A 19,226-nucleotide genomic window follows, 5' to 3' on the forward strand; every position below is an offset into this window, starting at 1 on the left:
GGGACGTCCAACCTTTTTTTTTTTTGGCTAGGGACCAAAAGAAAATTGTTGAAGGCTGCAGGCGCCGCAATAACTGTTCCCTAGAACTGTTCCGTAGTTTTCGAAATGGAGTTTAATTTTTTATTGGGTTTAATATTTGCAGTTTAATTATATATATAATAATTAAATACGAAAATACAAAGATTATTACATGAAACTAAAAATATTCTTATTATATGTTAAATACTGAGGAAGATATATAAAACGTAAAGCAATGTAGAAAAATCGAATATTACTGAAAACATGTTCAAAGATATTTTTTTCTTTCAAAGATATTCTTTAGAAAACTATCTTTATATAGTTCGAAGATATTTTTTAAACTGATACTTTTTCATTTCCGCTTTGGTAGAAAGTTTTAGTTTTAAGGGATAATCTTTTCAAATGATTTTGTTTTTTGGGTTCTTTCCACCACGTTGTAGATTTTTGTGTCTTGACGAATCCTTTCTACTTTAATTTCTTTACCAATATTTAAATTCTCTTCTTTCTTTCTTGGGAAAACCTGTCTAGGGATTGCTAATGATAAGAATCGGGGGACACATCATACACGCAAAGAGTTTTTACCTTATTACCCGTCCTTATCGGAAATACTCCTCAAAACGAGTTCAATTTCCAACTCGAAAAGTTCTTGATATATACCCTGCTGTGAAGACCCCACAATCTTAAAACAAACGAAATAATCTATAAAATTCAGTGCTCAGATTGTATTAATTATACTGGAGAAGCCAAGAAACGTCTTAAAGTCCAATTAAAAGATGTGCAGTTGCTGTCACTTATAATGGGAGGGTAGCAACACTGACCCCACCCCCTCCCCTGGTTTCTCAAACACCTCTTTACACAACCCTTGGGAAATTCGTTAAAGCAGCTTACGTGGTAATCCAGAAGACTTAAATTATCTTATTCTGGATTTGTAGTACGAAAAAGAATGATAAAATCTCCTTATCTGTTCAGTAATTGTTTAATGACACGTAAACCAGCGATTGCAGCATGTTGGAATATTTTCTATTGAAAAAGAAAACATATTCACATCTGTAGTACTGAACAGCCGTTGGTTGGAAGCCTTGAACATAAAACAACACAGTCAGACATTAACATAAAAGAAGGTACTTCGATTCACCCAATTTACTGCCAAAATGTTTTAGTGTTTTTACATTTATGTAGTTTTAACTGTATATTATTACATTTGGTTTTATATTTTTATGTTTGCAAAGATTAATATTACTATATTTTACCAAAATAGAATGAAAAGAAATAATCATTTTCGTAATTTTTATTTATTTATTTTTTATGAAAATCCCAAACACGAAAGGTATTAGAACCTATAGTACTTAGTACCGTGCTTGGGTTGGAGGTTGAGAAGACGAAAGAAGATATTTGTTGACATTAGACTTGATCTTCTGTAGACTGAAGTTTTCAGGAAATACGTACGAAGGAAAGTTGTTCCAGAAACGGCAGTTGAATGAATAAACGAGGAAGATGAAAAGTTGGTTCTGTGAGTTTGAAGTTGGACAGTAAATGGATGTTGGCTGGTGGAGGCACGTGTTCGGACTGTTCTGAAAGAGAGCGGGAATTAGAGAAGCCAATTCAGAAGAATAGTGCCCATAGAAGTATCTGTAGAAGAGGCATGCAACAGAAACAGTACGTCTATGAGACAGCGAGTGGAGAGACTCTGTTATAGATGAATCATTAATTAACATAACTGCCCTCTTCTGAATGGAATCAAGAAGCCTGAGAGAGGTTTTCGGGGAACCGCCCCAGGTGTAGAAACAATATTCCATCGTAGGGCGGATTTGAGATTTGTACAGAGTGAGCAGCTGTTTGGAAGAAAAGTAACGCCGAGAGCCGAAGAGAAAACCAAGTTTTTTAGATACAGAGGAAGCAATATTTGTAATGTGCTTGTGCCAAGAGAGATTAGAAGTCAGGGTAATCCCCAAAAGAGATATATCATTTTGCCTAGAAATCGGAGTATCACCAAAGATAAGCATAAGAGCAGAAGAATCCTTTTTGCGAGATATAAGACAAGACTGAGCTTTAGAAAGATTGAAATCAACTAAGTTATCTTTGCCCCACTGGAGAATTACTTGGAGATCGACATTTAAGGAATTGGTAGCAGATTTTCGAGAAGTTCAAGCTGATTGAGCAGGACAAGGTTTCTCAAAATGGAAAGTGGAATGCAATGTGCTATCATCGGCAAAACTATGGATAGGATTTCCAGTCAGTGGAAGAAGGTCATTAATATACAAGAGGAAAAGAGTGGGGAAAAGAACTTAACCTTGGGGGACACCAGCATTAGCGGAGAAGTTAGAAGATAGAAAGCCATCTGCCATCACCCTCAGTGAGCGATCAGAGAGAAAACTGGATAACTAATTACAAAAAACAGTTGGTAGACCATAAGATGGAAGCTTGTTTAGAAGACCTTTATGACAAAAACATAGAAAGCCTTTGAGATGTCAAGAGCAACTGCTTTTGTTTCAACGAACTTTTCCATTGAATTTGTCCATAGATGAGTAACATAAGCCAGAATATCATCAGTGGCTCGACACTGACGGAATCCATTAATTGATTTCTCCATTACTTTAGAAAGAGTAGAAGTAATTGCAATGGGACGATAATTGGATGGGAGGGATTTGTCACTCTTTTTAGGAACTGGCTTGATATGAGCAAATTTCCAAGCAGAAGGAAAAACACCTTTGGAATAAGAAAGTGAAAAAAGGCGGAAAAGAACAGTTGTAAGTTCAGGAGCGCAGGTTTTGAGAACAAGTGGAGAAATATCGTCAGGACCTGGCGCTTTCTTAGCATCAAGATTGGTCAAAATCCTTTTGATATCGTTTTGACGGAAGGCCACAGGAGACATTGAATAGAACGTGCTGGGAATGGTGGGAGGTGTTTTACCAAGATCGTTAATACATGAGTTGGAAGAAAAATGGACTGCTAGCAGGTCAGTTTTATCCTTGGCTGAAGTGACAATAGAACCATCTGGTTTTGACAGAGGTGGTAGCAGAGATGGGCAAAAGTTGCGGCCAATTGTTTTGGCAAGTGACCAGAATGCTCGGCTACCATTAGGGCAAGAAGCAAGTTTTCTACTCTTAGTTTGGACTGATTAATAACTGCTTTACAATTGTTGCGAGCTTTGGTGTAGGCAGAAAATGAAACTGAAGAATTGGAAACAAGCCAATTACGATATGCAACATTCTTTTATTGAACAGCCTTAGCACATTTTAGCACATTTCCAATCGGTTGAACCAACCGATTGGAAAACCAAGTTTTGGTAAAGGACGAGATTTTAAGGTGGTTAGTGGATTAAAGAATTCCATTCCTGCAAGAATAATTTCACTAACACGATCTGAACAAACGTTGACGTCAGGAGTTTTGAAACAGTAATCCGACCAAGGAAAAGAAGAAGAGAAAAAACCCGCAGGCCATCTCATTCTGCATTCTTGTAATGCCAAACAACACGAGGTTGGGAATAGCCATGAGATAAAGGCTCCATTGGAGAAGAGACAATTAACAAGTTGTGATCTGAGGTGCCTAATGGACCACTCACTTCGAATGTGTACTTAGAAGGGTTGTTTGTGAGAAAAAGATCACGGGTGTTGGCCGTATTCTTGTAGGTAAATGAACAATCTGTGCAAGGTCATTAGTAATTGCAAAAGCTTCAGCATCTCGCCCAGCTGGGTCTGTGTGACTAGAAAACGGAAGCCAACTGGAGTTGTGAACATTAAAATAACTAAGGAAAATTACCTCACTGTTAGGAAAGCTGGACTGGAGAAAGTCAAGTTGCAAAGAGAGGAAGTCGAAGAGTTCCAAGTGATTAGTGGAGTTGGGAGAACGGTAGAGACAACAGATAAATTTGACAGAATGAGGTAGAGAGATTTTAAGCCAGAGAAGATCGAAAAGAGGAGATTACAAATTACCAAGTCTCTGACAGGGAATATCGGAACGGACATATGCACAGGTACCACCTTTGAGGCGAAAGGAACCATACAGCGAATAATTTGGACATCTGAGATGAGCAGTAGTTGAATCAACCGATAACTGAGATTCTGTCAGAAAAAGTAAATGGGGTTTGGCAGACTGCAAGTGGAAATGGACATCGTTGAGATTAGAATTGAGACCAGTTATATTTGTGAAATGAACCAGGAAGTGTTTAGGTTTAGATCGTTTCGCAGATAAGTTTGCTCTCTTACTTTGACAATTCATGTTGTATTCAGTAGTAAGAAAAATTGGGGGAGGGGGAGACCTGCTGTATGAAGTAATGAAATTTTTGGATATGGCGAACACATGGTAAGAATATACCCAGATCCTTAACATAACGTGGCTTCGACAATGACCCCCCCGCATACACACTACTTGGATTACCTCCAATCACTATCTGGCAGAGTAAAGGCAGCAAGATTATACATAGCTGATCCCGAAGCCTCCCACAGAGTTGCCAATAGGTTCGGTCCGGTGTACTAATCAGCGGCCATCCTGCGAACGAACACCGTTTTATAGCTGTACCCTCGAAATTTAAGGAAGTTTGGATCTCGCCATGGTGTTCATCATAACCTCAAAGGATATCAATCATACTGCATGATGGGAGAGGGTTGCGCGGAACTTTGCTCTTGAGACTAAACATAGAGGCGCCTCCGTAGCCAGGTGGGAAGGAGCAGCAGTGTGTAACACACGCTTCTTGATTAGACCGGGGTTCGAGCCCGTCACCACCAAATACGCAGGATGCGGAAAGGTCAGGGAATGACCACCGCATATTCTCGGAGCAATATGGCCTTAGTTGCTAATGCTCCTAAAAACCAAATAACAACAACTAAACATAGGTTCCACCACTTTAAGCCTCCAATAAGCCAAGTGGTGGTATTACACTGGTTGATGAGTCATCTACCGCCTAGTATTGCCTGGTAACACAGAGGGGCGGCATTCCTCCGTTTGGTGTGGGCGCCACACCTAGACCACTTCTTACGTTGGTTCACACTTGGGTGGTCACGCACAGTGTGATTGCGCATGGGGGTTATACTCAGGATTACTAACGGACCCACCATCGTGAAGGTGCAAGCAGAGGATTTGGCTGTCACAGACCGTCCGAACTTCGCCGAAATTAGGTCCACTTGACTTGAGTGTCATCCGAATATCAGTTCCATGAGCGTTTTAGATTCCCAGGCAGCAAGCACAACTTGTCTGGCATATCTGAGAGAATGTCTGCGATAGCCTCAAGGACCATATTGATATAATGGATTTTGTATCAAGATTAAATGTATATTGGGATCCTACTTTTAAAAAAAAATGGCATTAGGTTTATTGAAGAATATTCTTTTTCTCAATAAAATGAATCCATCCATCACAATATAAATAAGTTTCTGTACGCTGATACAAAAATATAAGTCTTGCAAAAACTGGCATTATTCTGTTTAGACTCCTTTTGTCTGAAATGATAGTTGTATTATTCCTGGAAAACCCATTGACATCCTGCATTTAAATCAAAGTTATCAGTTCATGGAGGACTAAACAGCTTTAAGACAGAACAGTTTTTTAGAAGGATTGTAATTATAATCGCTTATCACAATGAACTTGACTTCAAACTCGATTCTGATTGAATGAACTGCTGTGTGCGTTGGTGCTAGTTATACTTGGATCATTCATGCCAAAGACCTTCATTGGATGTGTGAAACCAGAGGGTTAACACTGTACCTTGTTCTTACCTGAATCAAGAAAATATCCGTGTGTGTGTGATATGAAGAAGTACTTAATTAATTTCATGTGAAATTATACTGACGAACTCGAAACTGTCACTCTGGTGGCTACTTGAAACTATTTGGGAAGGTTGGAGCAAATAATAGACTAGTCCCAAACTTTCAAAAATAATAAGAAATGAATTTCCAAGAAATTTCAAACAGTTAATGCACAAAAGAAATTTTTATTTCTTATAGAATTAATATTAATATTTTTTCTGGAATACAACATAAATACAGTCAATAATTTAAAAACTGATTGGCGGCTGGCCTACAAAGAAATATTTTACTTATCTAGGATGGAAAACGTGCCCAACTTTTCCTTCCTTTTATACCACACTTCCTTATAGCAAAGTTTTATAACTTCAATAAGCCGGCATGTTTAAAAAAGTTTCCTTTTTCGTTATATTTATCATACACAAGCGAGCAGCTGAAGCTGAATATTATTATCCTGTCTTGCTGATTGGTAAATGAAGATGAAGTTATAAAATGAAGGAAATATTAAATTTAGTATTTTTATTGACAATTCTTCCCCATCTGATACTGCTGTAATTAACTGCACTTCTAATATATTAGAGAAGGAAAGAGTAGGTGAAGTAATTATCTTATCTTTCCTCTATTTCTTCCTTGACTGTTAATTTTCATGCACTACTAACTGTTTTCAGCATCCTGTTTGATGGTATTAAGCAAGATTGGACATAATTTCCTGGAAATTTTTCCATAAGCATTAAGTACTGCAAAAAAAAAAAAAAAAAACCTATTTCTCTGTATTCTTTTCAGTGTTTTTTTTTTTTTCTTTTTTCAAAACAACATAATTTTTCCTGTGTTGTACTAATGTCGAGGGATAAAAATTAAAGATTGTTATAACAAATTAATCGAAATAGATTATATTTATTCCAAACCTTTTTGTTGCGTTGTAAACTGCGCTTTATAACGCAACAAAACTTTTACTTTTTATTTTATTATCATTACGTTATTATTTCACCCCTGATGAGCAGGGGCGAGTTCCAGCCCGTTACGGGTACTGGTACCAAATGCACAGGGTAGTTATGTCAGGCTGTTATTACTGTTGGTCGAGGAACTCTCTGGCTATCCTACAGGTGTTCAGGATTGCGACTTTTTGGAGTTCCTTGTAGGTGTTCTCTGGGAGACCTATTGCTGCAATGTTCTTGTATACGGTTTTTGGCACAATACCGGTGGGTGACACCGTGATTGGGATGGTCGATACTTTTTTCCATATGCCACATCTCTCTGATCTCGTGTCTTAGGTCTCTGTACTTCCTGATCTTTTCCTCGTGGGTTTTCTGGAGGTTGCCAGTGTCGGGCACCGCAATGTCGACGAGGGTTATGTCCGGTCTGTTGTGCGGGATTGGCTTGTCCATTATGATGGCATGGTCCTAGTACAGTCTGTGAGTAGGAGTCTCTAGTACGGCCTGAGGTTTGCTTTGCACGTAATACCGTACACTTTCTTTGATCAACTGGTATTTCCTCGCTAGCTTCTGATATATTATCCTGGCTACCTGGTCGTGAATACGAGAGTACTCCAACTTGGTGATCATCCTGTAGTGATGTGCTGGATTGTCTCTGAGGCCAGGTGGCACCGACGACATATGTAACCTGTTACACCGGGGTCCTTGGCGATTTATTTCCTATAGTTCCTAGCGTTGATTATCTGGTCTTGGATGGTAAGCATGAATCTTTCAGTCTCGGGAAAGAGCCTTCCATTCATGAGTCAAGCGTTGGAAGACATCTCATCTATGTAGTCTTCTGAAGGTCACTGTAGTTTCTGCCGTGGAGTGTCATCTTTCTAGCTTCGTTTAACATTGGAGACACCCTTTTCAGCCTTAATTTTTCCAGTTATATTCCCCTTATTCACTATTTCCGTAGTATTTTTCTAATAGTGACTCAGAAAATTTATTCTTTCTTTGTTTTCTCTTGTTTAGTATAGGATTTCCATTAGTTTTCCTCAACTTATTGAGTTGAAAGCTTATTTAAAATCAATAGAGCAACAGAATAAGTCTAACTTTTTCCCAAAACGGGCTTGCTATCTGTAGTATTGTAAATCTTTCTCCAGAAGTAATTTATTACATTTAACCAGTAACGTGCTTACAGCGTGTTAATTTACAAATTGTATTGATGATCTCAATTATGTTGTATTTTGTGATCTATTGTTACCTCCAGAATGAGACCATTTTTAAATGAAGTTTCCTCTTATAGGGATACACAGACGAACCTATTTCCAAAGTAATGAGTAATATCGAGTGTGGTGACACAGTCCAGCTCGACAGGTAGGTTTTGGATGGATGTTGTAATGTTCTTGCTTTTGTATGGTAATAAATAAAAATACCATATGTCCTGTGTAGAGGGATTAAAAGACCTTTAATTCTTAGTTGAAATTGCAGATGGGACTTGAACGTCGAAAAGAACGTTGGGGTGGATTTGTCTACCTGCGAAGAAGGGCGAGACAATGTTCCGGTGAATGTTGTAAACAACTACTTTTCTTTAGGGGTGGACGCCCACATCGCACTGGAATTCCACGAAGCCAGAGGTAAGTAATTAGCGAAAGATTGAAATCTTTTTCACTCCTCTAGTTTCGGTGATTAGTCATTAAATGTTAAAGTTCTCTCTTGCTCGTATTTCATATATTGCAAACTAATTGTGTTTATTCTGTTACCCCACAGAGGCACATCCTGAAAGGTTTAGTAGTCGGCTAAGGAACAAAATGTTTTATGGTCAGGCCGGAGGAAAAGATCTTTGGCAAAGAAGGTGGAAAGACCTTTGTAATTGCGTAGAGTTGGAGGTAAGCGATGAAATCTTAAAAGGATCACATTGTAATAAGTATTCTGTGAACCAGTAGTGAAAGAACTATATTTGATGCATCCTAAAATTATGTAACAATCAATGGAAACCCATTAGGATGGTTGAAGGTTGTGTTTTTTTTTTTTTTTTTTTTCTTTCTTTTTCAGTGTGATGGTCGAGACTTGACACCTCGCCTCAGGGATCTACGGGTGCATTCAATTTTATTCCTAAATATTCCAAGGTAAGAAACTCTCAACATAATATTGATAAAACATTGCTGACATTTGCATCAAATTTAAATAATTAAAAGTAATAGATAAGTACATTTAATTTTTTTAACTGTAATGCGATTTGGTGAAACATGATGTCTCTAAACAAAATGTTTAGAGAAGCTAAACATTTTTCCTCGTATCCGATATGCTCAACAAGCATATAGGATCTATCATGACCTTGTTTATATAACATGTTTGTCTTTATTTGCCATTGGTTAAGTTTTAAAGTTGGAATGAGTGGGAGTTTGTATTGCTTTATATTTTTTTAAAGCGTACTTATTTATTTTTCATAGTTATGGTGGAGGAACACATCCCTGGGGCAATTCTAATTCCGAATTTGAGATGCAGAAGACAGATGATGGTCTCATCGAAGTGATCGGACTCACCACATACCAGTTGGTAAATCTTGAAAACTGACATTGTAATTTTTGTAGTTTGTGGTAAATAATTATTTTAAGTTAAGAAAACAGCAAAACCGACTTTAAGAACACCCACTCACGCTTTACAGAACAGTACATTGAATCTTCATTGCGCAAGTAACTCAGGAAATGAAACTTCATTGCACTGAGGCTTCATATACGCAGAATTTTGAGTCGAATATGAAAATAATGTACAATATCAGTTAGCTTTTTCTCTGTTCGGCAATTTGGTACTTTTCTGCCAATCAAACTGGTACATGTCTCGCATTGATTGCTCTTAATCACTGAGAGCTGCTGTAAATCAAGTTGTATGTCAGATTAACTTTTACTAAGTGTAATGTGGGCATCTTCAACTGAGATTCATTAGCTTCAAAATACTGCACAATCTCATGACAACACATCATTCTTTCCCGCTTCTGATTTGCATTCAGTGCTTTAGGAACCTATCTCGAAGAAGCCTTCTTCGTTCCTAAAACATTTACCACGATATCGTGAGCTCGCTCATGGATGTTGAATGTTGTCTCAAGGTACTTCAGTGTTATTATGTGATCTTGCATGATCCAGGTCACGAATGCCGTCGACATGGTAACAGGCCTCCTACTGCAGGGTGCATCTTCAACACTGTCCACGCTTCAATTTTGCAACCCAGTTTTTTACCTTGGCGTATGAAGGACAAGATTCTCCTAATGTTTGCTACATCTTTATGAATTTCTTTCGACGACATTAAATCAAGGTACTTAATGACTGCATTCTCTCAATAGACGCCGTCTTCCACACTTCAACGTCCTCTTTAAAGGAGAAGAATATAGTTAGAAACCTGAAATTTTCTATGAACACACGAGAAGAGTCACTGAACAGATTGGCAACATTATTTTTCACAAAAACCTTTGTGATCTATATTGCACTAAAAAAAATTTCTCCAACTCCCCCTCGTATAGCCTTGCAAAAGTATTCAGATATTATCGCGTTCAGAAAAACAAAAGTTTTAATGTACAAAGTAACAAGGTGTGGACCCATCTTTGATCACTATGATTTTTATCATTTATATGATTATGTATTTGTATATTTGTGGCTTTGATAAGGTCGTCCTAATACCGCGTGTATCAGCAGTACACTGCTAACCCACTGCTGTGAGTGGTGTGGATCTGTTGATGTGCCGAAGACAGGCCACTTAGCTACAGGAAATCGCAGTCACTTGGAAGGCTGCTTTCTGGACGTTCCCTGCTGTGAGGATGCTGCCCTTATCTGCGCTAAATCGGCATTAGAGCAAAGCCGTGGCCGAGACAGAAGGCTTTCCCTTGAAAATAAATATAGAAGTTGAGGAGGGAGATTGTTAGAGGGTGAAAGGATTAAAGAATGTAAGTTGAGAGGAGGAAGCAATGAGGTATAGGGAGTATACCTCGTTGCTTCCTCATTCCCAAATAACAGTATCTATGGCAGAAGTCTTGACCATGAAAGATCTCGCCCATCTAGAAGCAGGTGTCAGCATTTTCTTTGGACGAACAGAATAGCATTAAGAAAGAATTAGCCCCATTGACTGCATCGATTTCTCATGGATCACTTTCGACTAGGTCCTTGTAGAGAACTTTGTGTCCATTCCTCCTTCAGAGGAGTAATCTGTGCAGCTGTAGAAGAATGATATATTAACCGTCCCCTGCATTCCTATTCCTTCCAGAGGTTTTCGATCAGATTCGGGTCTGGGCTCTGATCCAGCGAAGAATGTTGTTGGACTTGGCTCGCTGTATAGGATGGAAATGGGCCCTTCGTGCTGGAACATGGAGGCCTATTGCCATAAAATCTCCAGAGTGCAGTCATCACCAAATTTGTCTAAGATGGCAGTGTACGACTGTGCACTGAGTGATGCAAATACACTATATTGTATTATATACAGTATAATATTTTATATTATATTATATTGTATATCTGAATCTGAAGAAAATTTAACTTTTAAGAGTTGGTTAGCTTTTAAAACTTGACTTTCTGAATATTTTATGCGAATGAGGACTTAACTTATGGGCCCTTCGTGCTGGCACATAAAGGGCCTATTTCCATAGAATTTTCATAGAAAAAATGAATAATCGCCTATTTGCATGGGTTAATTAAACTTCAGAATAGTTTTATAAAAAAGGATTGCTCAATACAAATTAGCATTGCGTTCCCAGTTTATCCCCCAGGAGCTCACATCTGGTGAGTATGGGCTTGGCACACTCAGGGTCCTGAGCTGGATATCATCATTCTTCTCTTTCTTGGTGATTTCCTTCTACTTTTCTCTCTCTCAGGGTAACTCGGGAATTTTTTTTTTTTTTTTTTTGGCTGGTGCAACATACGCCTCAGGCTTTCTTGCACCATATAGCTAAGAATAATATGAGAACAAATTTAAAGGAACGAAAACATATTTAGTTTTTCAATTGCTCCTAGTTTTTGATGCAAGACAAAACGCTCATTTATGTTTGGTTAAAATACACTTGTATTACGTTTTCTAGTCTATTGTAATTATGTAATTATAGTGCAATTATTGCCCTAGATCTTATTCACCAAAAAGGCTAACCAATGTGCTACAGGGCTCTTCACTTATTAAACAGTCAACGTGTACCGAGGTAACTGTGGTAACAGAGAACATGACATCATCGGATATGGTTCGAAATATTTGCAGGAAGAAGGCTGTTTCCTTCTGGCAGCAGAAGAGTATTTATTAGTGCGGTGCGTAATATAAGTTTTTGCTGAGAGGAATGCATATTTATTTTTGATCTAGCATCCAAATAATTTTTTTACTTCCGAGAGACATTCAGCAATAAATATCCAAACATGCCTCTACCAAATAAGATAGCCATTGATGAATATATTCTTCCAAAATTGGAAACGTGTTGTATTTTGTGAACATTCTGTTGAGTACAAAACGATATGTATCATCTGGGTCATTAACGTTGTGTATATATTTTTTGTTCCTAGCCTCTCCTGCAGGCAGGAGGTCATGGTACGTGTGTAGCACAGTGCAAGCATGCTCGTCTTGTGACCAAAAAGACAATTCCCGTACAAGTAGATGGAGAACCCTGTCGTCTTCTTCCTTCTATCATCGAAATCAAACTGCGAAACAAGGTTAACATGGTGGCCAAAGCAAAGGTAAGAAATCCTATTTGCAATGAATCTCCAGACATCCCCCTTCTCTCTCTGTCTCCTATTTATGTTTATTTAATTAGTATGAAGTAAATACTAATGGTTATATTTAATTAATTAATATTAGTTAAATATTAATGGCTATATTTAATTAATTAATAATAAATAATTTAATTACTTCATATAATTTTTAATAGCGCCGAGATTTAAATAATTACATATTTTTACCCTTTTCAGTAATTTAATTTAATATTCATTACTGCTTATAGTTGTTAATTTCGACACAAGCCTTGTATCCTAAGAGAGCGAAGAATTTACAACAGCATTAAATATTAATCCTATATTTGATTTCTGCAGACCAAATTTACATAATTATATTCTGTGGGATAATTAACAGCTGTCACTTGTGAGGAGTTTTTCGTAGATTCATTCTGAAAATTGCGAGAGAGAGAAGAATAAAGCTAATACTGATTATTGAGACACTTGTTCGTGAAATTTTAGAACTAGCATTAATATATCTGTTAATTTGAAGTTTTATGGACAGAAAGTTTATTGAAAAATGAATAAAATTATTTTTATTCATTTGAGATGAATACATGCTTATTTTCGTTTTCTTTTCTTTTTTTTTTTTTTTTTGTTTTCTTTTAGAGACATGGACATGTGGATAGAAAGTAAGTATGAAATGTTTCTTAAAATTCTGGACATTTACATTAATAGTACAGTGCATTCTTCGTTATCTTTAAATTTAATTGGAGAAATTTTCTCCTCTCCCTTCCAATCATTCTAAATTGATGTCAAGACTGGCTCACGTCAGCGCTGTATGAACAGCCACATAGCGGCTGCAAGAGCAGTTTTCACTAAGATGCGAAGTTTACTGAATAAGAGATTACACTAAAAAAGTGAAACGTCACCCCAATTTGTATGGGTTTTTAACGACACATGCAATCGCTGATACAAGAACGAGATTGTTTTCTTAATATTTCCGGACTATAAAATAATTTTGTTAAAATTGTGCCGGATCTTAGAGAGTTCCTTGTGATATAATTTTCTGGAGAGGGCCTCTGGCAGAAATTGATTCAGTACTTGCCTCATTTAGCTTTGAAGTTTTACTATTTTATACAATAAAATTTATAATAATTGTACAAGTAGCCTATTTTATTTACTTTAATGTAAATACTCGCATCTGGAATCCCAAATTCACTTTACTGTTATCTCTCATAATTGTTTGCACTTCCTTCCATCTAGGGGGTAGTTGATTTATATTGGATCAAAAATTTCGATCCTCAAGGAGTCAGTCTGTAATACTGAATGCCATAAAAAAGAATGATTCAAAGGAAAATTGTTTTTTGCCAGAAAATAATATTTTCTCAGCCAAACTTTTTTTTTTTTTTTGGAGCCCCCCAGAGAATAATGAAGTACGTTCAGTAAGCCTTAGCAATGCTAGCTTAATAACATTGCACCTATTAATAAAATCGTGCATGAATTTATTTTTATATTTAATATAGTTATTAAACCATTAATAACTGTAATTAAACATGTTTATAAACTCAAGTATTTTTAAGACTGCTCATAAATTAAATACTTTTTATTTCATCTTAAAATGCTATCGAAGTTAAATTTATTGAAGAGTATTTTTGATTAAAATCTGCTTCATTTATTATTATTATTTTTTTTTTTTTTTGCCATTTCAATTCAAACTTTTGTCAAAGACTTTTAATTTACATCAAATTACCCTATTTTTTCAGGCAAACCTTGGAAAAATTAATCCTAGAGGTACGCAAGCTAACAATGGTTGAATATGAGACCTATCATTGCGAAAAAGAGAAATTGGAAAATATATGTAAGTAATGTTTCAAAATAGTGTAGTTTTTAAATAAATAAAAATAATGCTTTCAAAATAGTGTAGTATCTGGAAATTCCAATGCAGTTTTGATTTTCACCAATAGATGGCACCACAGTACTTCCTATTAAGTGCAGTACTTATTGATGTGCGAGAATGCACAGATTAATTATTTTTATGGAAATATTTTGAATACTGAATTTGAATTAATCGTCATTACGTATATTTTTAGCTGAAATAATATTAAATTTAACAAACTTATTAAATATTTTTGTTCTTTTAAAGCTGTGAACGTTGGAACATTGCATGTTGGCCAGGACACTGACCTTGAAGGGGTTCGACACCAAATCAACGAAATTCTTCAGGTAATTTTAATTTCCAAAAATTACAAAAAAAAAAAAAAAAATAGGCTGCTTTTGCCTTAATATTAATTACATCAATGAGAATGTTTCCAGATCAGATTAGTTTATAACAAACAAAATAGCCACAAAATATTGCTCTGATTTTTAATGCAATCATTTAGATTTATTTCTTCGTTTATTTTTATAATTTTTATTTATTTTATTTTATTTTATTGAAGACTCCAAAACCTCCAGAAGCGAATGTTGATGAAACAGATGGCATTTCCGACTCATTAGAAAATTGGTGCTTCTTAGATTGTAAGTATATTGATAGTGACTGGTGCGATTTAAATAATTTTTAAATTTAAATAATGTTCTACTGCTTTAATTTTTGTATTATAGCCAATTGAATATACCAAATAATGCGAAATATCAGACATCAGTAATAAAATAAAATAAATTAAACTGAATAAATTTTTAAAAAAATATAAAATTTTTTTAAAATTAATTACATCAATGAGATGAATACCTGTTAGCCATGCGAAATAATTAGTACATTGAATTCTGTATTTGACACTGTATCAAATATATTTGTATTTTATATTTTAGCATGCACTGCAGAACGTTTTTTCCGCATTGACTGTGCCCAAGAGCATCTTCATTATGTGGTTGATATCTGTGCTGACAAACTTTTCATTCTGGAGCAGGGACCTTGTGTCATTCATTCATCTCCTCTTCCTCCTCATCTGTGTAGTATGACTCTTCCAGAAGACATTTCCATCGGATCAACCAAGGAAGCAGAGGAGACAGAAACTAGGGAAGCAAGTCCATCCGAAGAATGGCAGCAACCATTTCCAGAAGGTCTACTACAACCAGATAGAGTTAGTATTGATAATGATCTTTCAAGTTTCGAGGAAGGCAAAGATTCCCAGAGCTCTTATGGTTCCTTGATAGAAAACAACTTGAGGTTCGTGGTTCCTAATGGGTTCTTAAAGTTATCATAATGCTCAAATTATTAACTTATCGTAATAAAACATAAAAGTCAATTAAGACTAAGCAGTTTTAAGAGCCTTCTGCATTTCATTTCTCAATTTATCCCAATTAAATCATCCACATTTGTTAAGCTTACACTCGATACCTTTTCTCCCCTTAGCATGCCAGGAATCAACAATGAAGATGCTGAGTAAGTTTCTTATATTTCTTCTACTGTGTAAAATAATCAAAATAGTACAATAATTGCTTTTTTAAAACTGATCAGAGATAGTAATCTTACATCGCAATAATAAGTTGTTTAGCAGAATATTTAAATAGCATGCTGTTACTGTTATGCATATATCAGTGGTTCCCAAACCTTTTATAGCTTGTGCCTTCTTAAAATATTTCATAAATTTCACGCCCCCTTCCTTCCAGGTCGAGTGCAAATAAACAGATTTCATATAAAATTTAACTATGAGTATACATACATTTAATTAATATGCAGCAATATAATCCCTATTTCAGTAAAAATTAAATCGTTTCATACAAACAACACCCCCCACCATGAGGCTCGTTCCACACTTCAGAAACTTCTGGTTTATGCACATTATAATTTAAGAATAAAAAATTTCTTTCAGCTAAAGAAATAAGACCTATTGTTATTGCCATATGTTTACGAGTGCCCCGGTTCCGATTCCAATATTCACAAGCCACGTAACCTGACTGATTTTGAACTTTCAAAATATGTGTGGTCAATGACTGATTCTTGTACACTCAGTAGGCAGGGAAAGATATTGTGTGCTCTTTTTTAGTGTGACTTGTTTAGTATTAGTAGTGGCAAATGATGCAAGACAGCTAGCTTATACAGTATCAGCCAGAAAAAAATCCATATCACCTGTCAGTCTCCTCTAATAGTTTGCCTAGTTCTTCTTTGAATTTGTTCAAACTGCCTATTTCGAATTATCTACAACATCAGAGTGAAGTTTGTTCCAACAATCAACTATCCTCTAGCTCAAAGCGTATTTCCGCATGTCTATTCAACAACTATCCCTCCCCCAATTTAAAATCATGCTTATCCGCAATTATACATTTATACCCGCAATTTAATTAATTAAACACCTCAATCAGATATCCTCGCACAGGTGCCTAGTTTACAGATGCTGCAATTTGCAGAATTGAAGCGTTTCCTGCTAAGAGTACCCTTTCGTTCCCCTCACCAATCTTGTTGCTTTCTCAGCATCCCTCCCAACAACGTTCTTCCTAAAATGAGGCTTCTTAACCAAAAGTTGTATAACCATTGCCTTCTACAACGGGATAATCATCTCCTTGTACTTGCTGGTGAATTCCTATATGTCACTGACAGAACCCCACTAGTTGTAATAGCAGCCTGTTTACACTGTCCAGAGACTATTGTAGAGGACTGCACAAATACTCAGTCTTTTTTTCATTCCCCATATCTTGAGTGTGGTGCCACACAGTTGGGATATATTCTGGGTTAGTGCTATCCATATGCAGTTCCTTACATTTATCAATGATAAACTTCAATTGCCATTTCTTAGCCCATCTGCCTAATTTTTCTAGATCCTGTTGCAGTAGCACACCTTGATTACTGTCATTACCACCCTACCAACTTTTGTATCATATACATACTTAGACGGCGCCTCCGTAGCCAGGTGGGAAGGAGCAGCAGTGCGTAGCACACGCTTCTTGATTAGACCGGGGTTCGAGCCCGTAACCACCAAATACGGAGGATGCGGAAAGGTCAGGGAATGACCACCCCATATCCCCGGAGCAATATGGCCTTAGTTGCTAATGCTCCTAAAAACCAAATAACAACAACAGCGTACTTAAACAATACCATTAAGTACTGAAAACAACGGGCCCAGAAAACAACCCTGAGGGACTCCGCTAGTAACATTAGACCATGAAGAACAGTGTCCGTTGATAACCACTCTGTGTTTTCCCACTCAACTATCCCTTAATCCATGGCTGTAACTTGCCTTTAATGCCACTCAGCTCCAATTTGTATAACAGTTTTTATGTGCAATAGTATCAAAAGCTTTTCTGAAATTCAAGTATATGATATCAAAATTATTTTTGGCATCCAGTTCCTTTGTTACTGCATCATAGTATCCAATCAGATTGGTCAGACAAGATCCCCTTAACAAATCCGTGTTGCGACTGCAGTATAATTGCATTCCTGTCTAGATGGTCCTGCATTACTTCTTTAACCAGAGACTCCATTATTTTCTCTGGAACAGAAGTTAAGCTAACAGGTCTCTAATTACTCACGTCACCTTTTTATCTCCCTTTGTGAATTGGGGATACTATCCCTTTTATTCTGATATTAACATAAGTAAAGAAGTCTTTTCTACTTTTCTTTATATTCTTCGAGACTTAACACAATCTATGTTAGCTTGTATTATGAACATTAAGCAAATACTTCTTCTTAGAAGGGCCTTCTCTGATGCAGGGAGAAACCGATGTTTATTTAAACATCTTAACACTCTCTGTATTACAACTCATTTAGATATTTCTGAATTGATCATTTACTGTGTATATAAGTATGTATATACACTGTGCTGCCACTTTATTAGGTACACGTACCTGGTAGCGCGTTGAGCCTCCTTTAGCCTTCAAAACAGCCCCAATTCGTCTAGGCATAGATTGAACAAGATGCTGATAACGTTGGGCAGGAATGGAGTACCATATAGACATGAGTGCGTCACGCAATTCCTTGAGATTCGACGGAGGTGTAGGCCTGCAGTGAACAGCCCTTTCCATATCATCCCAAAAGATGTTCAATAGGATTGAGATCCGTGGACTGAGCGGGCCACTGCAGCAAAGAAAAGTCATTGCCATGTTCCTGGAACCATTCCATAGTGATTCCGGCTTTGTGCACCGGCGCATTATCCTGCTAGAAGTAACCATCTGACTGAGGATAAACTGTCAACATGAACGGATGCACTTGGTCAGCAACGATGTTTAGGTACGATGTGGCATTCAGACTTGAATCTATGGGTATCAATGGCACCAACGTGTGCCAAGAAAACATTCCCCACACGATAGCACTGCCCCCACCACCTTCCACAGTAGTCGCCAGACATGACGGGTCCATGGATTCATGTTGTTTTCGCCAAATTCTGAGCCTTCCATCAACATGATGCACTAGGAACTTCTATTCGTCAGACCAAACAACTGTTTTCTAATCCTCAATAGTCCAGTGCTGGTGCCCCCAGGAGGCATGCTATTTTGTTCTTCATTGATAACAAAATTACGCAATGTGGCCGTCGGCTGCTGTAGCCCATTCGCGACAAAGTGTGACTAGTGGTCCGTTGCGATATTTTGTTCTGCGCACCAAGGTTGTATCCTGACGCGATGTTCGACATTGTGACCCGTCTGTTTGCTTGTACAATTCTAGCCATCCTCCTCTGACCTCTCTCATCAACAAGCGATTTTCTTCCACAGGAGTGCCGTTGAGAGGATGTTTTCTGTTCGTTGCACTATTCTCGATACACCCTTGAGACTGTGGTGCGTGAAAAGTTCAGGAGAACTGCCGTTTCAGAGATGCTTTGTCCACCACGTCTTGCACCTACTACCATGCCACGTTCGAAGTCCGTTAGATCACTGCTTTTCCCATTCTTGCTACGGTTTGTACGCTTAACTGATACTATAAAGGTTGTTCTGCTGCATTTATATCCACAACT

The 19,226-nt window shown here is 37.1% G+C and overlaps 1 protein-coding gene across 1 annotated transcript in view; it reads left to right on the forward strand.

Annotated features, from left to right (window-relative positions):
* rdgA (retinal degeneration A) overlaps window positions 1-19,226 on the forward strand; it is a 126,964-nt gene that overhangs the window by 91,515 nt on the left and 16,223 nt on the right. The window contains exons 12-23 of the mRNA XM_090386243.1: window positions 7,977-8,047; window positions 8,162-8,307; window positions 8,441-8,559; window positions 8,726-8,799; window positions 9,124-9,229; window positions 12,199-12,369; window positions 13,012-13,034; window positions 14,109-14,203; window positions 14,489-14,568; window positions 14,784-14,862; window positions 15,154-15,511; window positions 15,698-15,727. Coding sequence (XP_090242369.1) covers window positions 7,977-8,047; window positions 8,162-8,307; window positions 8,441-8,559; window positions 8,726-8,799; window positions 9,124-9,229; window positions 12,199-12,369; window positions 13,012-13,034; window positions 14,109-14,203; window positions 14,489-14,568; window positions 14,784-14,862; window positions 15,154-15,511; window positions 15,698-15,727 — 1,352 coding nt within the window. The remainder of the gene's footprint in view (window positions 1-7,976; window positions 8,048-8,161; window positions 8,308-8,440; window positions 8,560-8,725; window positions 8,800-9,123; window positions 9,230-12,198; window positions 12,370-13,011; window positions 13,035-14,108; window positions 14,204-14,488; window positions 14,569-14,783; window positions 14,863-15,153; window positions 15,512-15,697; window positions 15,728-19,226) is intronic.

The sequence above is a fragment of the Mastigoproctus giganteus genome, chromosome 12 (assembly GCF_048544385.1).
Source record: "Mastigoproctus giganteus isolate SK-2022 chromosome 12, ASM4854438v1, whole genome shotgun sequence".
Taxonomy (NCBI): Eukaryota; Metazoa; Arthropoda; class Arachnida; order Uropygi; family Thelyphonidae; genus Mastigoproctus; species Mastigoproctus giganteus.